Source organism: Saccopteryx leptura, chromosome 2 (genome assembly GCF_036850995.1).
Source record: "Saccopteryx leptura isolate mSacLep1 chromosome 2, mSacLep1_pri_phased_curated, whole genome shotgun sequence".
In the NCBI taxonomy this organism is placed as follows: domain Eukaryota; kingdom Metazoa; phylum Chordata; class Mammalia; order Chiroptera; family Emballonuridae; genus Saccopteryx; species Saccopteryx leptura.
In genome coordinates, this window is record NC_089504.1 from 98,982,827 (window position 1) to 99,005,377 (window position 22,551).

The 22,551-nt window shown below is 42.8% G+C and overlaps 1 protein-coding gene across 1 annotated transcript in view; it reads left to right on the top strand.

Annotated features, from left to right (window-relative positions):
* The window catches only part of LOC136391462 (contactin-associated protein-like 3), a 120,257-nt gene that overhangs the window by 61,707 nt on the left and 35,999 nt on the right, over nt 1-22,551 (top strand). The window contains 4 exon segments of the mRNA XM_066363148.1: nt 4,710-4,829; nt 9,648-9,845; nt 13,371-13,527; nt 18,015-18,142. Coding sequence (XP_066219245.1) covers nt 4,710-4,829; nt 9,648-9,845; nt 13,371-13,527; nt 18,015-18,142 — 603 coding nt within the window.

Consider the following 22,551-nt stretch of genomic DNA (forward strand, 5'->3'; position numbering starts at 1 on the left):
GGTCAGGGCTATCTAATTATTGGCTTTTACTTAAGTTTTTGCTTGCTTTTTTCTTATTTGAGGATTACTGTGACATTTCTGAATCCTTGCTCTCATAGCACCTCTCTTCCCTTTGGGTCTTTAGAGAAGGAGCATGAAGTGAAGACACACAGCCCTTCCACGTTCAGTCCTCCTGCTACTGGGAGGATATGTTGCAATCTTTATATATATATGTATGTGTGTGTGTGTATATATATATATATACATATATATATATATATAACTTTTTATTTTAATGGGGTAGCATCCATAAATCAGGGTACATATATTCAAAGAAAACATGTCCAGATTATCATGTCATTCAATTCTGTTGCATACCCATCACCTAATGTCAGATTGTCCTCTGTCACCTTCTACCTAGTTTTCTTTGTGCCCCTCCCCCTCTTCCTCCTTCCCTTCCCCTGACCCCCGTAACCACCACACTCTTGTCCATGTCTCTTAGTCTCATTTTTATGTCCCACCAATGTATGGAATCCTGTAGTTCTTGTTTTTTTCTGATTTACTTATTTCACTCCGTATAATGTTATCAAGATCCACCATTTTGTTGTAAGTGATCCGATGTCATCATTTCTTATGGCTGAATAGTATACCATGGTGTATATGTGCCACATCTTCTTTATCCAGTCTTCTATTTTTTTTTACAGTGATTAAAGCCTTTAAGCAAACTCTTGGCCAATACAGCAAGAATCCATAAAAGAGTAGTGTCCTTAACATGTTCACCAAGTCCAAGTTGGCCCCAACACCATGCCAAATACCTGAAAAATGCAACCCAACCCCAGTTCAGTGTGCTAGGAGCTGTTACAAGGAGCAAGAGTCCAGGAAAAGTCCCCATGGCACTGGAATTGTCACAATTCTATACTTTGCAGCTCACGTCCAAGTTCCAATGATCGCTGCTTCTAGCTGGTAATGATTCAGGTAGACTAGAAAAGCCATCTGCAACATGTGTGGAGATGGAGCTTCTGTTCTCCTCTGCCTGGAGAGATGAGACCAGGTTGCTTTTCCCTGGAGCTCTGCAACTGTGGCTTGGTAAAGAGAACTTTGGGATACACTAAGCTGGGTGGCAAAGGTAGATTCATAATAGAAGTTGGCAAAAGGGCGAAAGAGAGCTCTAAATTAGGAGTAGGTCCCAGCCTGAAATGAATGGGGCATTGAGGTAGGAGGAATAAAGGAAACACTATATATTAAACAAAGCAGCAGAAAATAGGACTATCAACACCCACAACAGAGATCTTCGAGGGAAGAATAAAAAACCTGACTATTCAGGCAAGAAATAGTTAAGTGGCCCTTGTGCAAATGAGATCAGTTTACCTGCTTCTTGGAAGAAATACCCTAGGCTCGTCCACAGTGTCGTAGATGGGTTGACGGCCCTAGGCACCTTCAGCCTTCAGTGGCAGACCCCAGCATTCTGGGCAAGGTTAGGTCATAGGTGGCTGGAGCAGGGCTGGAAGAGACTGAACCCTCCCTTAGAGGAGTGAGGGGGAAGCCTACCTTCCAGTGTTTCTGTTTCCTCAGAGCAGAGGCATGTAAGTCTGGCAGGCTTCAGCTCAATGACCTTCCTTTCCACTATTGAAGCAGGACCCAGATGACATCCTATGAGATCCCTTTGGGGCGTTGGAGCCTTTAAGGGTGTATCCTAAAAGCTGGTAGTTCCCCTGATCTCTATTGGGCTTTTTCTGCCTCTTGGTACCTTAAAAGCCATGCTCAGAAGATCTTGCTGAGGGGTTTGAAGATCCCCATCCACCTATATAAATCTTTTCCATATATCTGGAGCTATTTCGAAAAAGACAAGACAGTGTTATTAGCTGGATCTAATAAAGAAGGTAGTAGTTTGCAGGAGAAAAAGATTTGGCGTCTCCTGTTCATGAGCATTCAAAAGAAATTTAAAAAATTTTTTTAAGTAAAAAGCATGATATGGTAGACCCGTAGGAGCTCCAGGATATGACTCCCCCATTTTAAATTTTTTAAATTGACCTTAAAATATTTGCTGTGTACACTTTAATAATACCTTGACTTTAAAGATTGTAAGAATGACAAAATACAGTAAGTGCTTTTGCTCCATATGCAGGAGAATTTTCAGTTTAACCAGTTCAGGAAATCCAATAATAGAACAATGCATACAGACAATGAGCGATAACATGCTTATCATGCTCCGCACCCTCTATGTTGCTAAGAACTTTACCCTGTGAATTATTTAACTTTTTCCACATCAAGTATGGGAGAAAGGCAGAAAGTGGACTGCCAGGTGTCCAGCCTTATGGGACCCAAACCCGAGGGCAGCCATCCATGGTGTTGGGATTCTCATCACCCCCAGCCCAAGGGCTTCCACAAAGGAGCCAGAAGCCTTATGACAGATGAGGGGAGGTGACTAACCCCTAAATACTCCTTAAGTTTAATGAGGGCAATTCTACCTACCAGGTGGAATGACAGTGCCAAGTAAGAATTTGCCAACATGAATGAACCTTCATTTCAAAGGAACTGGACATCTGGGAAAGTTCTTGAAGCTAAGTGACTTGGCCAGAGTCATAAGATTGGAGACCGTCTGTGACAGTGCCTTCCATCACTCCTGGCACAGAGTGCCAATACCTACTGAACATTAATGATTAAGGAATGCTTGCTAAAATGTTATTGGTAATTGTGATCTAAACATCATCCCAATCAACTGATTTAAAAACTAGTAGATATTATATAAATAGTCTTTCATGTTGGTCTAATAATTGAATTGACTTTTTTTTTCCTTGTATTTTTCTGAATAGAAGCTGGGAGGCAGTCAGATAGACTCCCGCATGCACCTGACTGGGATTCACCTGGCATGCCCACCAGGGGGCAATGCTCTGTCCATCTGGGCCCTGGGGTGTTCCTCCACTGGGGCCGAAGCCATTCTAGTGCCTGAGGTGGAAGCCATGGAGCCATCCTCAGTGCCCTGGCCAACTTTGCTCCAATGGAGCCTTGGCTGCAGGAAAGGAAGAGAGAGATAGAGAGAAAGGAGAGGGGGGAAGGGTGGAGAAGCAGATGGGTGCTTCTCCTGTGTGCCCTGACCGGGAATCAAACCTGGAACTTCCACACACTGGGCTGATGCTTTACCACTGAGCCAACCAGCCACAGCCTGAATTGACTTTATTGTGATTCTCTGACTGGCACAAGTGAAAGGGAGATATTGCCAAATCAACCATTAATGACTAGCAATATGATTTGGCATAAGTGTATTTTTTGGTCTAAGTAGAGAATTAGTGTATGTATGCATTTGCATTTAGAGCGGGCTTCCTGCTAATCCTTCCTCCTCTACCCTTGTTCCCTAGGCAATGACAGCCCCAACCCAAACATAAATACTGTGATCAATTTGTGTGTATCCCTTTGGACACTTTTCTAGGCACTGATGAGCATTTCCATGTACTGAAAGAGATGTAAATACAGGTGGCCAAAATACAGACATGGTGGGAAGCTATGAATATTTCCAACGTGTCCATCAGGGTAGATATAACAGCGATGCTGTTGTTTTGAGGCAATCTAACTGGACACATTTTACATTTGGCCATGTTCAATAAAATGCTGCTTTCTTTGGGGTAACATTCTTCCACATACATTTTCTTAATCTTATTCTGTGAGAAAAAAAAATAACTATCCCTCTACTCCTGCCCCCCCCCCCCGACTGTTTTTTAACTATTTGAAATAGTAGAAAACGTTTAAAAATGCTGATAATCTGGTCGATGTAGAATGCCAAGCATTGTCTCCCTGTCTGCCCCTCCTGGGCTTTGTGGAGCTGGTCCAACCACCACCTGAGCCTGTCTGTGTGGGGGCCAGACTCATCCTCAGGGCTGGCTTAAAGAGCCACCCAAACACGCTGCCAGAGTCAGTCCTACGCATATTTCCCAGAGCCTACCTTACTGGTTTGCAGGCTTTCAGAGGAATTTTCCTGCCAAGGCAGCAAATGATGCCCATCAGAGAGGTTACTCAGCTGACAACTCATTCTAACTTAGTCTTAATGGTCATGAAGTTTAGCATCTGCACATGTCAATCACTAGTCTTGTACATGGCAAACATTTATTGTACATGTGAAAGTCCAATTCAGGATCAGGTAAATAAAAATTACAGAGACATTTCATATCTATATATAGGTAGATAGAGATATCTTTCTTTGAATTTCAGTTTTCTTAAAAATCATTTGTAAAGCCTTTCAGGAATATTAAAAACAAACTTCAAATATTGCATCAAGAGTAGTTGCTGATTTGTAAAATTTAACATGTCTACAAAATGTACTTTACATGTCAATTGTTTTAAGTAAGCAAAGGATGTAATTACTGAGTACTTTTTAAAAACATGATTATTCAATGAAAACATCATGTAGCAGGGTTAAGCCAGTGCATGTAAGATGCTCAGACACTGTGAGGCAGAGCTCGACTAGAGTAAGTCCAGTTTCCATGGACAGGGGAAGAGTCCTGCATTTCCAGAGCGTGCAGGATTCAGATTCCCACACCCCCACAACGATGCCTCTTAAAATCGTTTACCTGTGGTCCAGCATCCTCCCATCTCCTGACTGAAGTAGGAAGACACTCTCCTGGGGAAGATGTCTGTGAGAGCAATGCAGAATGAGTGTCACTGGGGAAATGAAGTGTCCCGTAATTAACAGGATCCATCCTCTTGTGACCTTGGTCTGAGATTCATGTCCTTTGCAGCTGTCTACGAGCAGTCGTGTGAAGCCCACATGTACAGAGGGGACTCATCAGGGTTCTACTACATAGACTCCGATGGAAGTGACCCACTGGGACCAGCTCTTGTGTATTGCAACATGACAGGTATGCCAATAAGCTGAATTATTACAGTTAAACTTATGGAAATGCCTACTATGTGCAAAACCAAGATGGGGAAAGTAGAATTTACCTAGTGGTAGCTTTATTTAGATGTACATTGTGACTCTAATTGGAATACAATGGCTCAGAAATATTAAGACATAAAGTTTTGGTTTTTTTATTCTGTGAGAGGAGGGGAGGCAGAGAGACAGACTCTTGCATGCACCTGACCGGGATCCATCTGGCAAGCCCACTAGGGGCAATGCTCTGCCCATCTGGGGTATTGATCTGTTGCAAAAGAGAGAGGAGCAAGGGAGGGGGAGTAGAGAAGCAGGTGGGTGCTTCTTCTGTGTGCTCTGACCAGGAATCAAACTCAGGACATCCACATGCCAGGTCAATGCTCTACCACTGAGCCAACTGGCCAGGGCCACATCATATTGAGTAAGTGTCCTTCTTTGTAAAACAGCAGATGCCTACACTTACGACAGAACAGACACATACATTGGTCTTCCGTTGGACCAATTAAGTGAAAATGTCCTCAGAAATCCCAAGCGAAGAAGGTTGGGAAGTAGCTGCATTCTCCTGGGTATGTCTCATTATATCCTGTAATAGTTTCTTTTGTTGGAAACACTAAAGTAAATCATGAAAAGTACCAAGGCCCCAGACACTGACAAGCAGGGCATTCCTTGTGAAGGCTCTAATATAGCTTTTGATCAGGAGGGACTCACAAGTGTGGGGCTGTGAGAAGTGCTACCTCTGGGCCTCTACTGGGGCCTGAGGCTGTCTGCTTAGAGTTACCCTCCCTGCCCCTCAATAAAACACACATACAGATGATATGTCAGGGTCATGTGCCTCTGAGATCTTGAGCAAGGACAGAGAAGAGCTGACCACTGTCCTCCTCAGGGCACCACTGGGCATTCATGGCAACACACATGGTGATTATAAGCCTGTGTGCACACAGAGGCCCATGATCTGGTTTTCTTTCCTCCTGGGGTTTTTGCATTTCAGATATAGGAGAGGACTCAGACATGTAGGCACTCGGGAAGGTGACAGGCCTCAACCATCTGAGACCTCTACCTATTTAGAAAGCTCAGCAGCACACACGGGTTGCTTAGAAATGTGTGGCAATATTATACAGTATCGTAAAGTTGGCCATGTGAGTTTTTCTGGGCTTCCATTTCCTTATCTTTGCAGATAAAAGGTGGCAACCAGCCCTCCCAGTGTTTCTCTCTGGACAGTGACACAGGAGAGAGATTCTGAGGACGCTGTCTTGAGGTTTGATTTCTCAGAGGCACAATGTCATGATTAGACTATTATTGTGGGTCCAGAAATGGGGCTAGTATTGCTGTCAGTCCAGCCTTTTTTACCGTTGTGAGTTCACCGTCTTGACCAGTTGCATATTTGGAGATAGGACGTGATGAGTTAAATCATTTGACACATTTGGCCTTCCTCGCCTTCTCAGAATGTGTACACTCCTTTTCCATCTGAAAGAATACAGGAAGCTGGCTTCATTTCCAAAGGGGTGCTGTTTAGACAAATTGGAGTGTATTTCAGGCGTCTTTAAGAAAAGGGATTTTGCCTTCACTTCCCTGGAGGTCAATGTCCAGATTGTGAGGGATGGACCCACCTGCTCTGGAGGCTTCAGGCTTTTCATGATGAAGTCTGTTCTCTTCTTTTGTCTCAGGGAGACAGAAATGATCATGGCAGTTGGGCTCTGGATTTGTGTTTACCTGAAATTGTATAAAAAGCTATTTCTTTTTCCATCTAACCACCCATTTTCCTATAAAAAACTGCTTATATAGTTTAGGGGCACACTATAAAGAATAGGACGTGTTTCAAAGTGCAACGTGGATCTAATTTGGCAAAGTAAACAGAAACTAAGGGATCTCATATACGCTGAGCCGGAGTCATTATTTATATCCTGTTTACCAAACCAAACTGTAACGTTAACTTCAAGCAGGGTCGTTTGCCTGAGCAAGCGCTGGACCGGGAGCCACGGGTCGCCCTGCTCGTGTGCGGTGGAAGGCTCCAGGGAGCCGAAGGAACACACTCCTGGGGTTTTATTTAGGGAGAGTCCAAACATCCCAGCTAAATCTGTTTGCTGTTACAGTTAATTTCTTTAGATCTCATTTCTGCTTCAAACTACAATGGATAGTAGCCAAGTATTTTCCTATTGTGCTAATCACTTAAATTCCCGTTTTGTCTTCACAGGCTTGAAAGCTAAGGTTCCATTAAATCTCAAATGTCCCTTCCCACAAAATAGTTTTGAAGTCTGTGAAAATAATATAATCTGGAATATTAAAGAAACGTGTCTTTGCTGGAGACCTTTAATATAAATATTTCTAGACAAGTGTAAAGCTAGGAGCCACCATTGTGGGCATTCACATGAAAGTTCATATTGGATTCGGATAGTCGGTAAAGAAACAACAGAGCCAAAAACTGATGGGCCATCATCTTTAATCCTAGTTTGTACCCGGCGGGCAAGTAAAAACACACACTGGGCTCCAAAACCCACTCATTCAGTGTTCACAAAGCTACTGACTTATCCGAGTTTCCTAGAATCAAAGGTTTCTAGCTCACCAGCCTTATTCAACTCTGTTCCCCATCTCCTTCCTTCTCCCTGCACAAACTGCATAAAACTGGCTTCTTCTTCAACACTTCGCCATCTTGGCTGCTTCTCCTCTCTTCCACGTGGCCTTTCTCTGCTCTCCTCTCTGCTCTCTCCTCTAATGCTAATCTCAGGAACCGAGAGAGCAAGCTCGGTCTGCCCCACTTTATAGTGCAGAAATCAAAACCTTTAATATAATATACAAAATAAGGAAGTCTCTAATACAAAGTCACTTATCTGAGGCATGATGGGATTGCACCACCCCACATCAAAAAGGTTGGGAAAGGCTTAGTCCTAAAAACCAAGCCCCAGGCTACAAGGATCCTGCCTGCCCACAGCCCGCCCCCAACACACATTAATATCACCTGGGCGACGGGCTTTCAGGTGGGCAGTACCATCTTTAACAAAGTGAGCATAATAAATTTTATCTGCCCAACAACAGGGTAATCACTTAACTGTTTTGTAGAAGGGCTGTTTTGAGATTCATTTATATTTTCCCTTCTCTCCACTTAGACAGATTTCTATGACTACATTTCAACCATACAATACCATAAATCTATCATACTTGCTAGTAGCCTATAGGAGCTATTTGGGCATATCATTTTTCTTTGTGCCATAAACTGTGAACTTAAAATACACAGCGGCATTGTAACTGATGAACTCCTAAGCCTAACTCCATCTTCTAAGTGGCTCCTATTACCCTCATTTTATTTGCTGAAAGGAGCCCTGAGGTCATATGGAAGTAGGTCATTACAGAAATGAATAAATAACACCAGGCCCATTTAAGTAATTTCCCAGGAAAATATTTAAATATGAAAAGTCTAGTGAAAACACAATTAAAGGGGAGGGGTAATCAATGGACTTCCAGTTGCTATAGGAACACTCAGTCCCCTGAGTGAGCAGAGGGAGGAAGAGGATCAATTAAGTCATTTTTCCCCGATTGAATATGAAGTTAAATTAGACATTCTGACTAAGTGTTTTTTTTTGTTGTTGTTCTTGCTAGTTTTGCATATTCTGCCATATTTTCCTCTAGGCTTTGAGCCAGAGTTCTTGCCATGGCCGGCCCTTGGGTTTTCTCTCTGTCTCTCAGGGTATTTGATGTGTGCGGTCTGTGAGAGCACAGGTGTGGCTGTTAGATCTCTCTCAGGCCAGACTTTCATGGCGGGACCAGGGCAGGGACTGGCAGGACTGCTCAGTGGGTTGGTTGCTCATAGCATTGTTCTGATTTTTGAACCTGTTCATTTAGCAGCTGTTAAACAATAAAAATAAACTATTATGTGACTACCCTCTTACCCTTGAAATTTGGAAAGTTTATATGTGGTCTGATTGTTTTACCAAATACATGTCACAGAGTAAGTTATGTGACATGATATTATAAATGTAATTGAGTCTGGGCAACTTGAAGTCAGCCTTTTAGCCACAGAACAAGGGATGTTTTATACTGTGGGAGATTTATACCTTCCTGGAGGAAGGTGTATCTAGGGAAGGTAAAAGAAGTCAAGATGTTGTATTTTTGCTGTTATTAGTTAGTTTCTGTTATAAACATTGGGGAGTGTGTATTGGTTGTTTATTAATCTCTTTTAAAAATATAGGTAATCAGTGTCACAGTCATATGTCAGAATTTGACAGTAGACATTGGTCTCGCTGTAGTTACTGCTCCGAATTATATCAGCTACTCCAGGACATTATGTGTTTTAGCGCGGGGATCAGTGAATGAGTTGCTAACACTATCCACCAGTTTTTGTCAAAAATACTTATTTTTATCATTTTGCACAATTATGTGGAGCTTGTTCCTCAAATGTGCCTTTTACACAATCATTTGATTATTTTAGAAAAAGATGCTCAGACAGTTAAGGAATATATTTATTAAAAAGGTGCACATATTCACAATAAAAGTTGGTTTTCTTCTTATGGTAATGGAAAGAAAAATATTTCATTTATAATTTTGACTGATACTATGCAGAATGTTAAAAAGGGGCTCCCCGAAAATTTTGACTACATTCAGGGTCATGCAAATTTCCATAAAGAAAATGTCCTAATAGTAACTTTTTAAGAATTTCACTGACTTTGATTTCAACCTGAAAGACTTCTGGTAGCTACAAAAATAAAATCCTTAATTCACACAAAAGATGCTTCTGACTTCTATATTTATTTGTCAGTATTGTGGCCTAGTCACAGTCTCCATTCTCCTCCCTAACCCTGTTTCCACCCACAAGACGCAGCATGGACCTCGGTGCAGCACAATGGCTCCCACATGGCCCAGGTCAAAAGCTCGAACGAAGGACACCCCCACCCTGTGTTTTTCGAGTACACGGCCAGCCGGGACCAGCTCCAGGCCATAATTGACCATGCGCACCACTGCCAACAGGAGCTGACCTTCCTCTGCCAGAAGCCCAGGCTTTCAGCCCGCCAGGGTGAGTACTCAGAACGGTCTCACACCATGGCAGTCACCTGGGCCTGCACCGATGCCAAGAACCTGTGCTCTGTGGGTCACCATCTGAAAATTACAGAGATGCTTTTCCTTGGAGCAAAGAGCAATGTCAACATAGATCGCACCTTGTTCAAAGTCAAGAAGGATCTGAAGTCTCTTCCCAGACCCACCTGGCCCACTGGGCAGTGAAAGCCTCCCTTCCTGGCCTTAACCTCTCAGTGTTCGTCCACCATGGAGGGCAGCCCTGGTTTTCTGGAGGCTAGTCTGCCCCTTCTCTGACCAGGCATCTGGGAAGTGGGGTGAGCAGAGGGCGGTAGGCAGGGTCCACTGAGTTCAAGTTCCAAGCTGATCGCTCCGCTGTGTGCCTTGGGAAATTGTTTCATCTTTCTGAGTTTTGAGAACTAAACTTGCCAGAAGTTAATGGCACAACATCTATCAATAGCACAAAGTAAATGGTCCAGCTTATTGGATTTTTTAGTGGGTCCGGGAAAGCTGAGCGCTTACTAGTGGTTGATTACTGCAGAATACATCACTGAACTGAAATCAAGTGTTCCCAGGAGAAGGAGAAAGCCACCTCTCAGAGAGCAGTTTGGTGCCAGGAAACAGTGTGGGCTGGGTGGTCTAACCAGGGAAGACAAGGCCAAGGTCAAAGCCAACCACCAGCAGAGTCAGACACAAGCCAGTCAGGGCGGCAGGGAGCAGACTCCCCTGCACATGCTAGCATTTGGCCTGCTCCAGACCTGGACAGCATATGTGGTTTCGGCGTCTACCAATTAATGTGCAAGTGAGATTGCTCATTGTTATCCCTTTGGCAGAAATACATAAAACAGCAACAAAAAGAGTATTTAATTGGAGTTAAAGGGAAATCGCAATAAGAAAAAGACTTTTAAACTTATTAAAACCTTGGTAAGGACTTCATCATCTATGCATGCCTGAGCTGTTTGCATTTCTTATACACTGCAACTGGAGAATTTTCAGCAGAGACTCAACTTAAACAAACTCAGTACAGACCTGAATATTTCTCGAAGCTTTTAATTAGGGGAGAGATGAGGCGGGCAAATAGTGGAGCCTAATGCATCTCACCCTGGTGACGCTAACTTGCTCTGTCTGTGTTATCAGTAGAGACAAACAGGTGTGCGGGGCACTGGAGGGCCCTCGTGTAGAAGAGAGAAAACAGGGCCTTCAGTGGGAGCCCTCGTTAATGTGAGGACAGCACAAGGTGACGGCCACAGTGCAGCAAGTAGCTTAGGAGTTGCATAGGGGAGACTGGAGACTGTCCATCAAAATTCATTTCTAGCCCAAGAATTTTCTACCCTTCAAATTCTCAGAAGATGTCAGGACCTTGGGGTTGCTGGTAACCAGGAGAGGAGAGGAGACAGGGTGCAGCCACTGGGGCTCCAGGGTAACAGCCTGGGTGTCGTTTTGGTTTTTTCAGGAGGGCTGGGCAGAGCCCGTAGGCCTGAGATTGGGTCCGGGTCCAGGAGCGTTTTCCCTTCCTTCCTTCTGTGTCCTTAAGGTTTCTGTGTTGCAGGTCATTCTGGGGAACATGACTATGGGTAGCTAATGGGGCAGTTATGTGAAAGTTAGTGTGGATTCTAGGAAACAATGCAGCCACCATCCTGTGTCTGCTGTCACTGAGGATTGGCTGTGGCTGCAGAGAAAGACCATGAATCAGGGGCTGACATGACTTGGGGGTGGGGAGTCCCACACCCTGCTCATCAGCATCTCTCCTTCTTTTCACTTCAGTCTCTATTTTTTTTTCTTTTCCGAGTGAGAGGAGGGGAGACAGACAGACTTCCACATGCGTCCTGACCAGAATCCACCTGGCAACCCCCTTCTTGAACTGATGCTCTGCCTATCTGGGGCCATGCTTGCGACTGAGCTATTTTTAACACCTGAGGCACAGGCTCCATGGAACCACCCTCAGCACCTGGGGACAATGTGCTCTAACCAATCAAGCTATGGCTGTGGGAAGGGAAGGAGGTGGGGAGAAGCAGGTGGTGGCTTCTCCTGTGTACCCTGACTAAGAATTGAACCCAGAACATCCACAGGCCAGGCCAACACTCTACCACTGAGCCAGCTGGCCAGGGTTCAGTCTCTAATTCTTTTTCATGTTATTTTAAATATTTTTATATGAATTCTCTAAAAATACTCAAGAAAATTCTGAATGGAGCCAAATGTATTTTTACCTTAATAAAACTGAATGGTTCTAATTTTATAGAGAAAATGAAATACTGCCATGTAAACATACAGTTGTGCATTGTGTATAATGACTTCTTTGTCTTCCATCTGTGAAAGAATGTGCTGAATCGTTACCTTTTTAAAATGGTATCTTGAAACATATTTATTAAATATCTGTGCTAAAAAGATCTATCTTCTGGAAATAAGTTTCCAATGAGTTAAAACAACAAAAGACTACTATAGGTTTCTCTGCCTGCATCTCAGCCCCGAGCCTGCTGGGTGGTGACGAGGGCGGTGGGGCTGTTGACCAGTGAAGCTGAAGATTGTCAGCAGAGGCAGGAGTCTCCTGGGACCAGGGTCTTAGGAGCAGTGGCCTTGTCAGTTACAGCGAGGCCAGGCTGTGTTCCAGGTTCTGGGCAGGGGCCCGATGGGGACAGCCTAAGGGTTTGGAAGAGCACACGGAAGTGGACAGGCATCTTGGCAGAGCCACTCTATTTGAAGTCACTTCCGTTTCCCCTGCTCCTCTCACTCAGTGTGTACTAGAAACTGCTTTTCCTCCACCCTCCAGCCTGCTCTGCCTTTCACAATTGTCCTTGTCCTGGTGTGCCATGACCCGAAAGGGGCCGCGCAGTGTCTTGAGAGTGCCTGTAGCGGTGAGGGCCCCTGTCACTGACCCGGGCTGCGCGGACCTGACCAGGGGCCTGGGCTGAGGAAGCGGGCTGGGCTCACCCGAGTTGTCCTGCCTCGCCCCTCAGCACAGGCAGCAGGAAGGCTTCCCGGTCTCATTGCTCTAGTTGCCAAGCGCAGAGCCAGCCCAGTCAGTGTGTAAAACATCACGTCTCCTAAAACGTCTCAGACATGATAGAAAGTACCTGTATTTAGCTAATGAATAAAGGGAAAGAAGTCTACGTTTTACAAAATTCTTTCAATGGCATCTTAGGATCTCAAACATTTTAGATTCAGTATATAAATTACTGTTTTTCTTTTTATTTTAATGACAAAATTTTAGTGTAATTTTCAAATAAGTTGTGTACTTGGAATCCTGAAGAGAAATTTGTAATATATGTAATATCAGTCCCGAACGAGTTAGGGATTACTTGTTCATTATATCATAAGAGAAAAAAATACGACTCTAATACAAGTCTTGATATTAAAATATATTCAAACAGTTTGAAGTCCTCTTAAAAATGAGCTTACTCAGAGTTAAGATATGCTCACTTCTGAAATAGCCTCTCTCTGTTTTCACAGAGGGGAGTAAGGGGACTGTGCTGGGGAGGCAGGTAGTGGGGCCAAGGGAGGTGTCACCTTTCTCACACTTGTCTTTCAGATGGAAGCCCAGGGAGCTGGTGGGTTGGAAGAACCAATGACACAGACACTTACCGGGCAGGTGCGCTGCCTGCTGCTCACAGGTGTGCTTGTGGATCAGAGGGCAACTGCACTGATTCTCAGTGTTACTGCGGCTGTGATGCTGACCGGGATGAATGGTGATTTCCATATAATTTCCCTGTGTAAACTGTGATTTCTTTTATATTGCTTAAGCTCTGCACCTTAGGCAGACATTGGACAAGACAGCACAGGAGAGACAATAGATTAAAGGATCCCTAGCAAGTGAAAAGTATAAGCTTTGACATGAGCAATGTAACTAATTTGAAGCCTAAACTATTTTTTTAATAAATTTTTCATGTTAATGGGATGACATTAATAATTCAGGGTACATATAGTCAAAGAAAACATGTCTAGGTTATCTTGTCATTAAATTATGTTGCATACCCCTCACCCAGAGTCAGATTGTCCTCCGTCACCTTCTGTCTAGTTTTCTCTGTGCCCCTCCCCCTCCCCCTAACTCTCTCCCTCCCTCCCTCCTGCATCCTCCCTCCCCCCACCCCTGGTAACCACCACTCTCTTATCCATGTCTCTTAGTCTCGTTTTTATGTTCTACCAATGTATGGAATCATGTAGTTCTTGTTTTTTTCTGATTTACTTATTTCACTCCGTATAATGTTATCAAGATCCCACCATTTTGCTGTAAATGATCTGATGTCATCATTTCTTATGGCTGAGTAGTATTCCATAGTGTATATGTGCCACATCTTCTTTATCCAGTTGAAGCCTAAACTATTAAGGTGGCTATTTCTGTTTACCTGAGAATAAATAATCATGCTTGTTTTATTTTCCCAACAAGATAAAATAGGAATACTAGATAATTGTTTCCCATTTACCAAAAGTGAAGGAACAGACTTCTTAAAGTTGAGTTTCACCCAGTTAATAAGATAATCACCGCATGGCTGACCCAGGGCTGTTTGCTGACCTCTCTAATTTCTCGTCATGTGTCCAAATGGCCACAAAGGGAAAACCAGATAGGCCTTGAGCCCATGAAAGAGTATGGGTAGACAATTTATGTAACACATCACTGTCCATACAGCTGGAGGTCTTAAAGGCTACAAACCTGAAGAAATGTGGATGAGGACAAATCTTCCAGTTAGCACTCTAGGTAAAAAATAATCATAACAACTCCCTGAAAACTCATGTCTACAGACCTGCTCTCACACAGGCTTAGAGTCCGTAGTTACACAACCTGGATGGTCCTTAAATTAGGTTAACATGGCTGCAGGTTGGCGGCACCGGTGGCTCATTGTTGAGTTTCATGAATTTTTTACTGGAGCCCTGCTTCCCGCTTTGTGCAGACCTCACAGGATTCTCACAGGTAAAGTGCCACCAAACATGAGCTCACGGTCCGGTATTACACACAGACTGGAGAAGAGGAGATGTGGAGGCAGAAGAAACCACAAAGGTATAGATGTGATACCTAAAAGCCCCAGATAATGGATACAGTAAAAACAAGAGATAAAATAAATATGTAAGCCATTTGCAAAATAAACACTGGCATTAAAACATGCCAAGGCCATCAGATACGACTTACAGAGATGGCTGCGATTTACAATAGAACCAAATGAATGTTTAGAAATGAAAATATCATTGAAATGTAATTAAAATAATTTTTTAAAAAATTTAAAAATGACTATCATCAGATCAGACAATAGACACAAGGGATCAGAAAATTGGTGAAATGGGAAATACATGTAAACAAAGGACAGTGTAGCACAGAGAGGATCCAAGTGCTAACCAAAAGTTGGTTTGTAAATATTTATTAGCATTAGAATGCTTAAACTGTAGACATTAAGATTTTAAGTGCAACTTCTAAAAGAGTAGAAACAGAGCATGTGGTGTTTAAACCAGTAGGGGGAAGAAAGAAAAAATGGGATTTAAACAATTTAGTCAACCTAAAATATAGGAAAAGAAATCTAAACAAGAAGAGAAAGCAACAAGCATGAAAAGATTTAAAAATGTATGGTTATTCATACACAATGAATCTGACAAAAATATTTACTTAAATATAAATATGCCATATTGAATTAAAAACAAGTATATTTTGTCTATACACCTACAAATATTGAAAGTAAAATGCTAGAAACAGTTTTCCCTGATAAATATACAGAGAAGTCATTTTAAAAGTCTTAATATGAACAAAGAACCCAGCCTGGCTTTGCAAGAGGGACGACAAAAGGAACAGTCAGCCCGACCGAGAGACCTGGAGCTTTCAAATGTGTAATTCTGGGTGATGGTAATTATAGGGTCACCAGTCCATTTTTCTACCCAACAATCACAAGACGTGAAAGTTGACCCAATATTCCCCCCCCCCATAATCTTTCTCAACAACTTAAAGTACTTACAACTGTGTTATCCCTCCAAAGTGTCTACCGAAAAAAAAAGGAAACAGGAAGAATAATTTCTAGAGCATTAGGAACTAAAACAGAAAGGAATTGGATTTGTATGTTTTCTTACTGAATGTTTGAAACTTGTGAGAAATGATCATGTCTAGATATGCAGTATTTACAAACTTTGAGGGGAAAAAACCGAGAAGCAACAAAAAATTTGAGATATAAGTAGAAATGAGGCTGTTTTGAACAAACCTGGTGACCGTGGCAATTATCAAATCTCAGGTGAAGTGTGGGCCGTTGGCGATGGCTGGGACTAAGAAAGAAATTTGAAATAAGAATTCTTTAAATTTCCCTCAGATTCAGGAAGGCGCTTTGTAAACAAAAATGGAAAGGGCGTCTGTAATACACGCAACATGCATCGTGATTTTCCTTACATGTTTGCAGGGCTCTGTGTGCACGTCTGTGTTACAGACAGAATTAATGTGTAGGTTCGCACTACATTAAACAGTGCAATTTGTTCTTGAATTTGTTCTTTTTTTTTTCTTGAAATTTCAAGAATCCTTAATTAACTAGTACGCTTATATTTTTCCTGCAAGATGTTCTACCAAATACCAATCACAAGAATTAAAATACTTACTTGTAACCTTTCCACCAGGAATTAATTTGGGGCATTATCCTCAGATTTAAAACAAAATAAATTCCTGGACTGGCTCCCCATAATCCAGTGGTATTGCTAGCTTGTGGCCACTGTTCCTGCCAAAGACAGGCGTTCTGTTTATGGGGTGTCAGCCTCCACCAGCAGCCCCCACTGTCCTCACTTGGAGGCCACCAGCAGGAGTCACAGGGGCTTAACGAGGTAAGGCCTTGTGTTTTTAGTCTGTTTTTGGAAACAGACTGTTTTTGGTCATGTTTTTGGAAAAACCTGATTCAAAAAAATTGTTTAACTTTCATGATAAATAATTTATATTTTTCATATCTTACCATATACACTGCCAGTCACTTTATTAAAATTTTTAAACAAAATTAAAATCTTAGTGATTTTAAAACTTCAACATTAAAAGAAGATTTTGATGCCTAAACAGAATTGTAACAGTTCACTGTTAAGTTATGCAAGTTGTTTTCAGCAAAGACATCAGGGTTGAACCATATGAAGTTGCTGATTTTTTTACCTGCACGAGTGGCAGGTTCATATGCTGTACCTGTCTACCCCAGACTGAGGGGTGGCTTTGTAATTGTTAGAAATTGAAACCGACTAGGTTTTACACAGGTACAGAGTGTCAGAATGATCACTTAGACAAACTCTTATTTGTCCATAAGTCAAAAGCACATATGCAATTGGAGTATACAATAGAAACTATGAACAGTTACAAGGGAAGGGAAATCTCCTTATTTGTCCAGAGAGGACATCAGAACCACCCAGTACTCGGTCCCTGTCCTCTGGCTCCCGGTTCAGCCTCTGTTGCATTGTAACTACAGTTAGTCACGCCTTCCCAAATACTCGCTGGCACAAATATGTTATTGTTATTATTTATAACATCCACTAGGTTTTCTGGGGCATTGCTGGTGGTTTTTACACCCACATCCCCAGCACGCAGAGCCTGGCAGACAGAAGAATTGCAGCAAGCATCAGTCGACTGAATGGATGGTGGCAGTCACTGACAAAGCTCTTCCTCGTGCAGTATCCACTGATTAATTTTAAGATTGCATTGTGTCATACCTTCACCTGGTTTTGAATTGGTATTTTGCTATATTTTTTGTTTTTAAATTTATGGTATTAACAATTAAGGAAATGCCTAGTTACCACAATAGGAATTCAGAAACTTTAGTAAAAAAAATCTGAGAATTGAAAACCTCACTCCTGTCAGTCAGGCAGTTTCTCCCAGGCTGGCTGCTCTCCCAGGTATAAGCTCTGCATGTAAGTGCTGCACAGTGGCCGCCAGGGAAAGAGAGGTGAACTGCTCTACTGTGTTGAAATGTAGTCTCATGCCTGTGCCTGTGCCTGTGCCTGTGCCTGTGAGCAGACTTGGAACCTGCCAGCTTTCCTGACTGTGGTCCTGTAGGTGGACTGTGGCCTGGGGCCCTCAGACGACCTCATTAAACACTTGACCATGCCTGTAAATGTGCAGATGAGCCATTAGACTTTCCAACTGCTTACTACCAAGAGCTTACTACCTCTTGAACTGCAGAAAAAGGCTATGAGTTGTCTGTCTGTCACTCCGAGGAAGGTGAAGGTGGTTGTACTTGTTTTCCAGGACCATTGACACTGTAGTCCTTTCCCATAAGGAGCACCTGCCAGTCCATTCAATTGTGAGGACAGATGCAGGCCAACCACATTCTGAAGCCTCCTACACACTGGGGCCTCTGCTCTGCAGGGGGGACAGTAAGTCGTGGGGAGGGAGGTGTCCTGAGTATGGGTTCACAAGGGCACTGTCTCTCCTGATAATACATGCTTCATGAGGGATGTATTATTAGCTTATAAAATAAGTGTGCATCATAATCATAATTGAGAAAAATTATATTGCCTGTGGGTTCTGTGTCTCTTCTGTAGTAGGTCAATCAGAGTACTGCTGTGAGGGCTGATGGAATCATCTGAAATACTACATCACTTGGTCAGCAAACATGTAATATATACCTACGAAGTACAGGGCACTTTGCTGAATGCTGAGATGCCTAAAATGAACGAGATGGAGAAAATGAAAGGACAGTACCTACCCAGTGCGCCTGTTTCTTGATGCCTTCAGGCAATCGGAGTTTTCACACAGGAAACCTCCGCCCCTCACTCCTCTCACCTCTCTGCCGGAATCAGGTGGCTCTCACAGCCTTCCCTCCCCCAAATAGTTAAACTAGAATGTTTGTGAGCATGAGCTTCACCTTTTCTCCTTGTAATCTGTCTTCAATAGACTCTATTCAGGCACTTCCTCCATTGCTTCCCAGAAACTGCTTTTTCCAGGTCCCCAGGGAGACCACAATGTTCCTAAGTCCCACGTGGTTCTCAGCTGCTGTCCAGATTGGCCGGTCAGCTACTTGGGGCTCCTCTCTCTCCTGATTCACTCTTCTTGACTCACTTTTCTCACTTGAAGGCCACAAGCCAACAAATGCTTTCTTCTTTTCCTCCCCTTCCCGTTCTTCCTTTGTCTCAGCTGTGGGACAGTGTTGGGGTGCCCTGGGCTCCATTCCAGCCCGGTCTCCTCTCTGCAATTCATTGGTGATCTTTTCCCATTGGTCTCATGGCTTTAGATACCACAGTAGTGGCAGTGACCCCACGTCTATACCTCAGACCCTGTCTCCCTGAACTCCAGGCCCTGGCTCTAACTAACCAGCTGTTCTGCACATTTCAAAAAAATGAAAAGAAAAAAAAGAGATATTTCCATAACTCAGTGCATGGCAACTCCATTATTCAGTTGCTCCTTAGACTGAAAACATTACAGCCACTAAGGACTCCTCTTTTCTTCCTCATGACCCACATCTTAACTGCTTCAATTTTTTTAAATGATCCATTATCCACCTCCATCGCTACCCATGCTTGATTGTTGCTGTAGCCCCAGAGCTGGCCAGCCAGCTCCTGCCATGGCCCAGTGAGATGCTACTGTACACAGCAGCCAGCAGGAGTGACATCCGGCCGCCACATCAGTCCTCTGCCCCAACCCTTCCAGGGGTGCTCACATAAGAGGAGGGGCCAGTGTCAGTGACGCCCAGGCCATGGTGGCTGGTGCTCTCCTCTGAGCCCCATGGGGCCATGCAGGAGGGCTGTCTGTGGAGCTATATCTTCCCGGGGAGGCCTAGGGGGAGAGGTGGCATGTGAGAAAATCCTGGCACTTCTGAACCTTGCTGTTGAATAAAAGTAAGAGTTTCTCATTTCCGAGAATAAAAATATCGAGATGTGCCTAGTCAGAATGTAGAGAGCACATTAATATACCCTGACAGACAATGGAATGAAGACATGTTTGTCTTACTTGTGCATAAAAATGCAGAGCACATTCCTGTTTCTGGATCAACATCTGTCCCACAGCTCACCTACAACCTGGGCAGAATGCATGAGGCAGTTATCTCAGCACTCTGGACAGCAACTTGTAGCAGGAAGAGAAACCAGGATTCACCATGTATTATCCTTCCAGCATCTCAGAGGGCCTTGATATGGCTCTGGGTCCCATGAGAAAGAGCTGCAGAAGCAGCCCTGGAGTCCTGGCTGGAGGATAGTACAGGGAACTCCTCTCTCACAGGGAATGCACAAATCACATTTTACTCCCTTCCCTCTGTTTTCTGAAGCCCCAGACCCCAGCCGGTCCTCTGGCAATAGTGACAGAGGCTGCCTCGGGAGCCCAGAGTACAAAACTGTGAGAGAAGAAGGCTTCTGCTTTAAACATGGCAGCCATGGCTCCCAAACTGGGGTCAGACTCATGCGACTTCTGTGTTCTTTTTCTGTTCAACTGTCACTAGGCAATAAACATGGGTACAGTTGCAGAAGTGCCAAAGAGAGGGCAGTAGAGCTGTTTTCTAGTTGAGAAGACAGCAACGGGGACCCGGTGAGTAGCTGAAAGAGCACAGAGAGCGAACTGCTTGGGGAAGCAGGGGAAGCAGGGCCACCAGTTGTTTATGAAGTCCGGAGCTCCCCTCAGAGATGCACATGCATGGGTCTGACTGTAACTATGGACCAAAGAAGTTGAGAACTGAACTAAGAGGCTACACCCAGGACCCAGACTTGCGACTAAGTAGCGCACGAGTGAGGCAGATCTGAAGAGCACTGAAAACTCCTTGAACACTGGCTTGTCATTAGCGTCATGACCCACAGCAGGCAGGTCAGATGCAGTGCTAGATCATAACCAGACCAACTGCCTGCCAAAAAAAAAAAAAAAGGAAAGAAAGAAAAAAGAAAAATGTCAACATGCTTCATAAAAGTTAAACAAAGCCCAGAATTGGTTAACATAATATTTAAGATATCTAGGAAGTAATCCAAAATTAGTTACCATACAAAGAACCAGAAAAACCTGACCTTGCATAGGAAAAGATAATCAACAGGTACTAATTTCAATATCACAGAGGTTAGAATTTTCTGAAAAAAACTTTAAGATGACTATTACACAAACATTCTTACAAGTAATCATAAGCACTTTTTTTTCTATATTTCTATATATTTATTTTTTTTAATAATTTTATTTTTAATGCGGCTACATCAATAAATCAGGATACATATATTCAAAGATAACAACTCCAGGTTATCTTGTCGTTCACTTATGTTGCATACCCATCACCCAAAGTCAGATTGTCCTCTGTCACCTTCTATCTAGTTTTCTTTGTGCCCCTCCCCCTCCCACGTTCCCTCTCCCTCTCCCCCCTCCCCCCGTAACCACCACACTCTTATCAATGTCTCTTAGTTTCACTTTTATGTCCCACCTACATATGGAATAATGCAGTTCCTGGTTTTTTCTGATTTACTTATTTCACTTCGTATAATGTTATCAAGATCCCACCATTTTGCTGTAAATGATCCAATGTCATCATTTTTATGGCTGAGTAGTATTCCATAGTGTATATGTGCCATATCTTCTTTATCCAGTCATGTATTGACGGTCTTTTTGGTTGTTTCCATGTCCTGGCCACTGTGAACAATGCTGCAGTGAACATGGGGCTGCATGTGTCTTTACGTATCAATGTTTCTGAGTTTTGGGGGTATATACCCAGTAGAGGGATTGCTGGGTCATAAGGTAATTCTATTTTCAGTTTTTTGAGGAACCACCATACTTTCTTCCATAATGGTTGTACTACTTTACATTCCCACCAACAGTGTATGAGGGTTCCTTTTTCTCCACAGCCTCTCCAACATTTGCTATTACCTGTCGTGTTAATAATAGCTAATCTAACAGGTGTGAGGTGGTATCTCACTGCAGTTTTGATTTGCATTTCTCTAATAACTAAAGAAGATGAGCATCTTTTCATATATCTGTTGGCCATTTGTATTTCTTCCTGGGAGAAGTGTCTGTTCATGTCCTCTTCCCATTTTTTATTGGATTGTTTGTTTGTTTGTTGTTGAGTTTTATGAGTTCTTTGTATATTTTGGATATTAGGCCCTTATCTGAGCTGTTGTTTGAAAATATCATTTCCCATTTAGTTGGCTGTCTGTTTATTTTGTTATCAGTTTCTCTTGCTGAGCAAAAACTTCTTAGTCTGATGTAGTCTCATTCATTAATTTTTGCCTTCACTTCTCTTGCCATTGGAGTCAAATTCATAAAATGCTCTTTAAAACCCAGGTCCATGAGTTTAGTACCTATGTCTTCTTATATGCACTTAATTGTTTCAGGTCTTATGTTTAGATCTTTGATCCATTTTGAGTTCATTTTAGTACAGGGGGACAGACTGCAGTCCATTTTCATTCTTTTGCATGTGGCTTTCCAGTTTTCCCAGCACCATTTATTGAAGAGGCTTTCTTTTCTCCATTGTGTGTTGTTGGCCCCTTTATCAAAAATTATTTGACTATATATATGTGGTTTTATTTCTGGACTTTCTATTCTGTTCCATTGGTCTGAGTGTCTACTTTTCTGCCAATACCATGCTGTTTTGATTGTTGTGGCCCTATAATATAGTTTGAAGTCAGGTATTGTAATGCCCCCAGCTTCATTCTTTTTCTTGAGGATTCCTTTGGCTATTTGGGGTTTTTTATAGTTCCATATAAATCTGATGATTTTTTGCTCCATTTCTTTAAAAAATGTCATTGGAATTTTGATGGGAATTGCATTAAATTTGTATATTGCTTTGGGTAATATGACCATCTTGATTATATTTATCCTTCCTAAC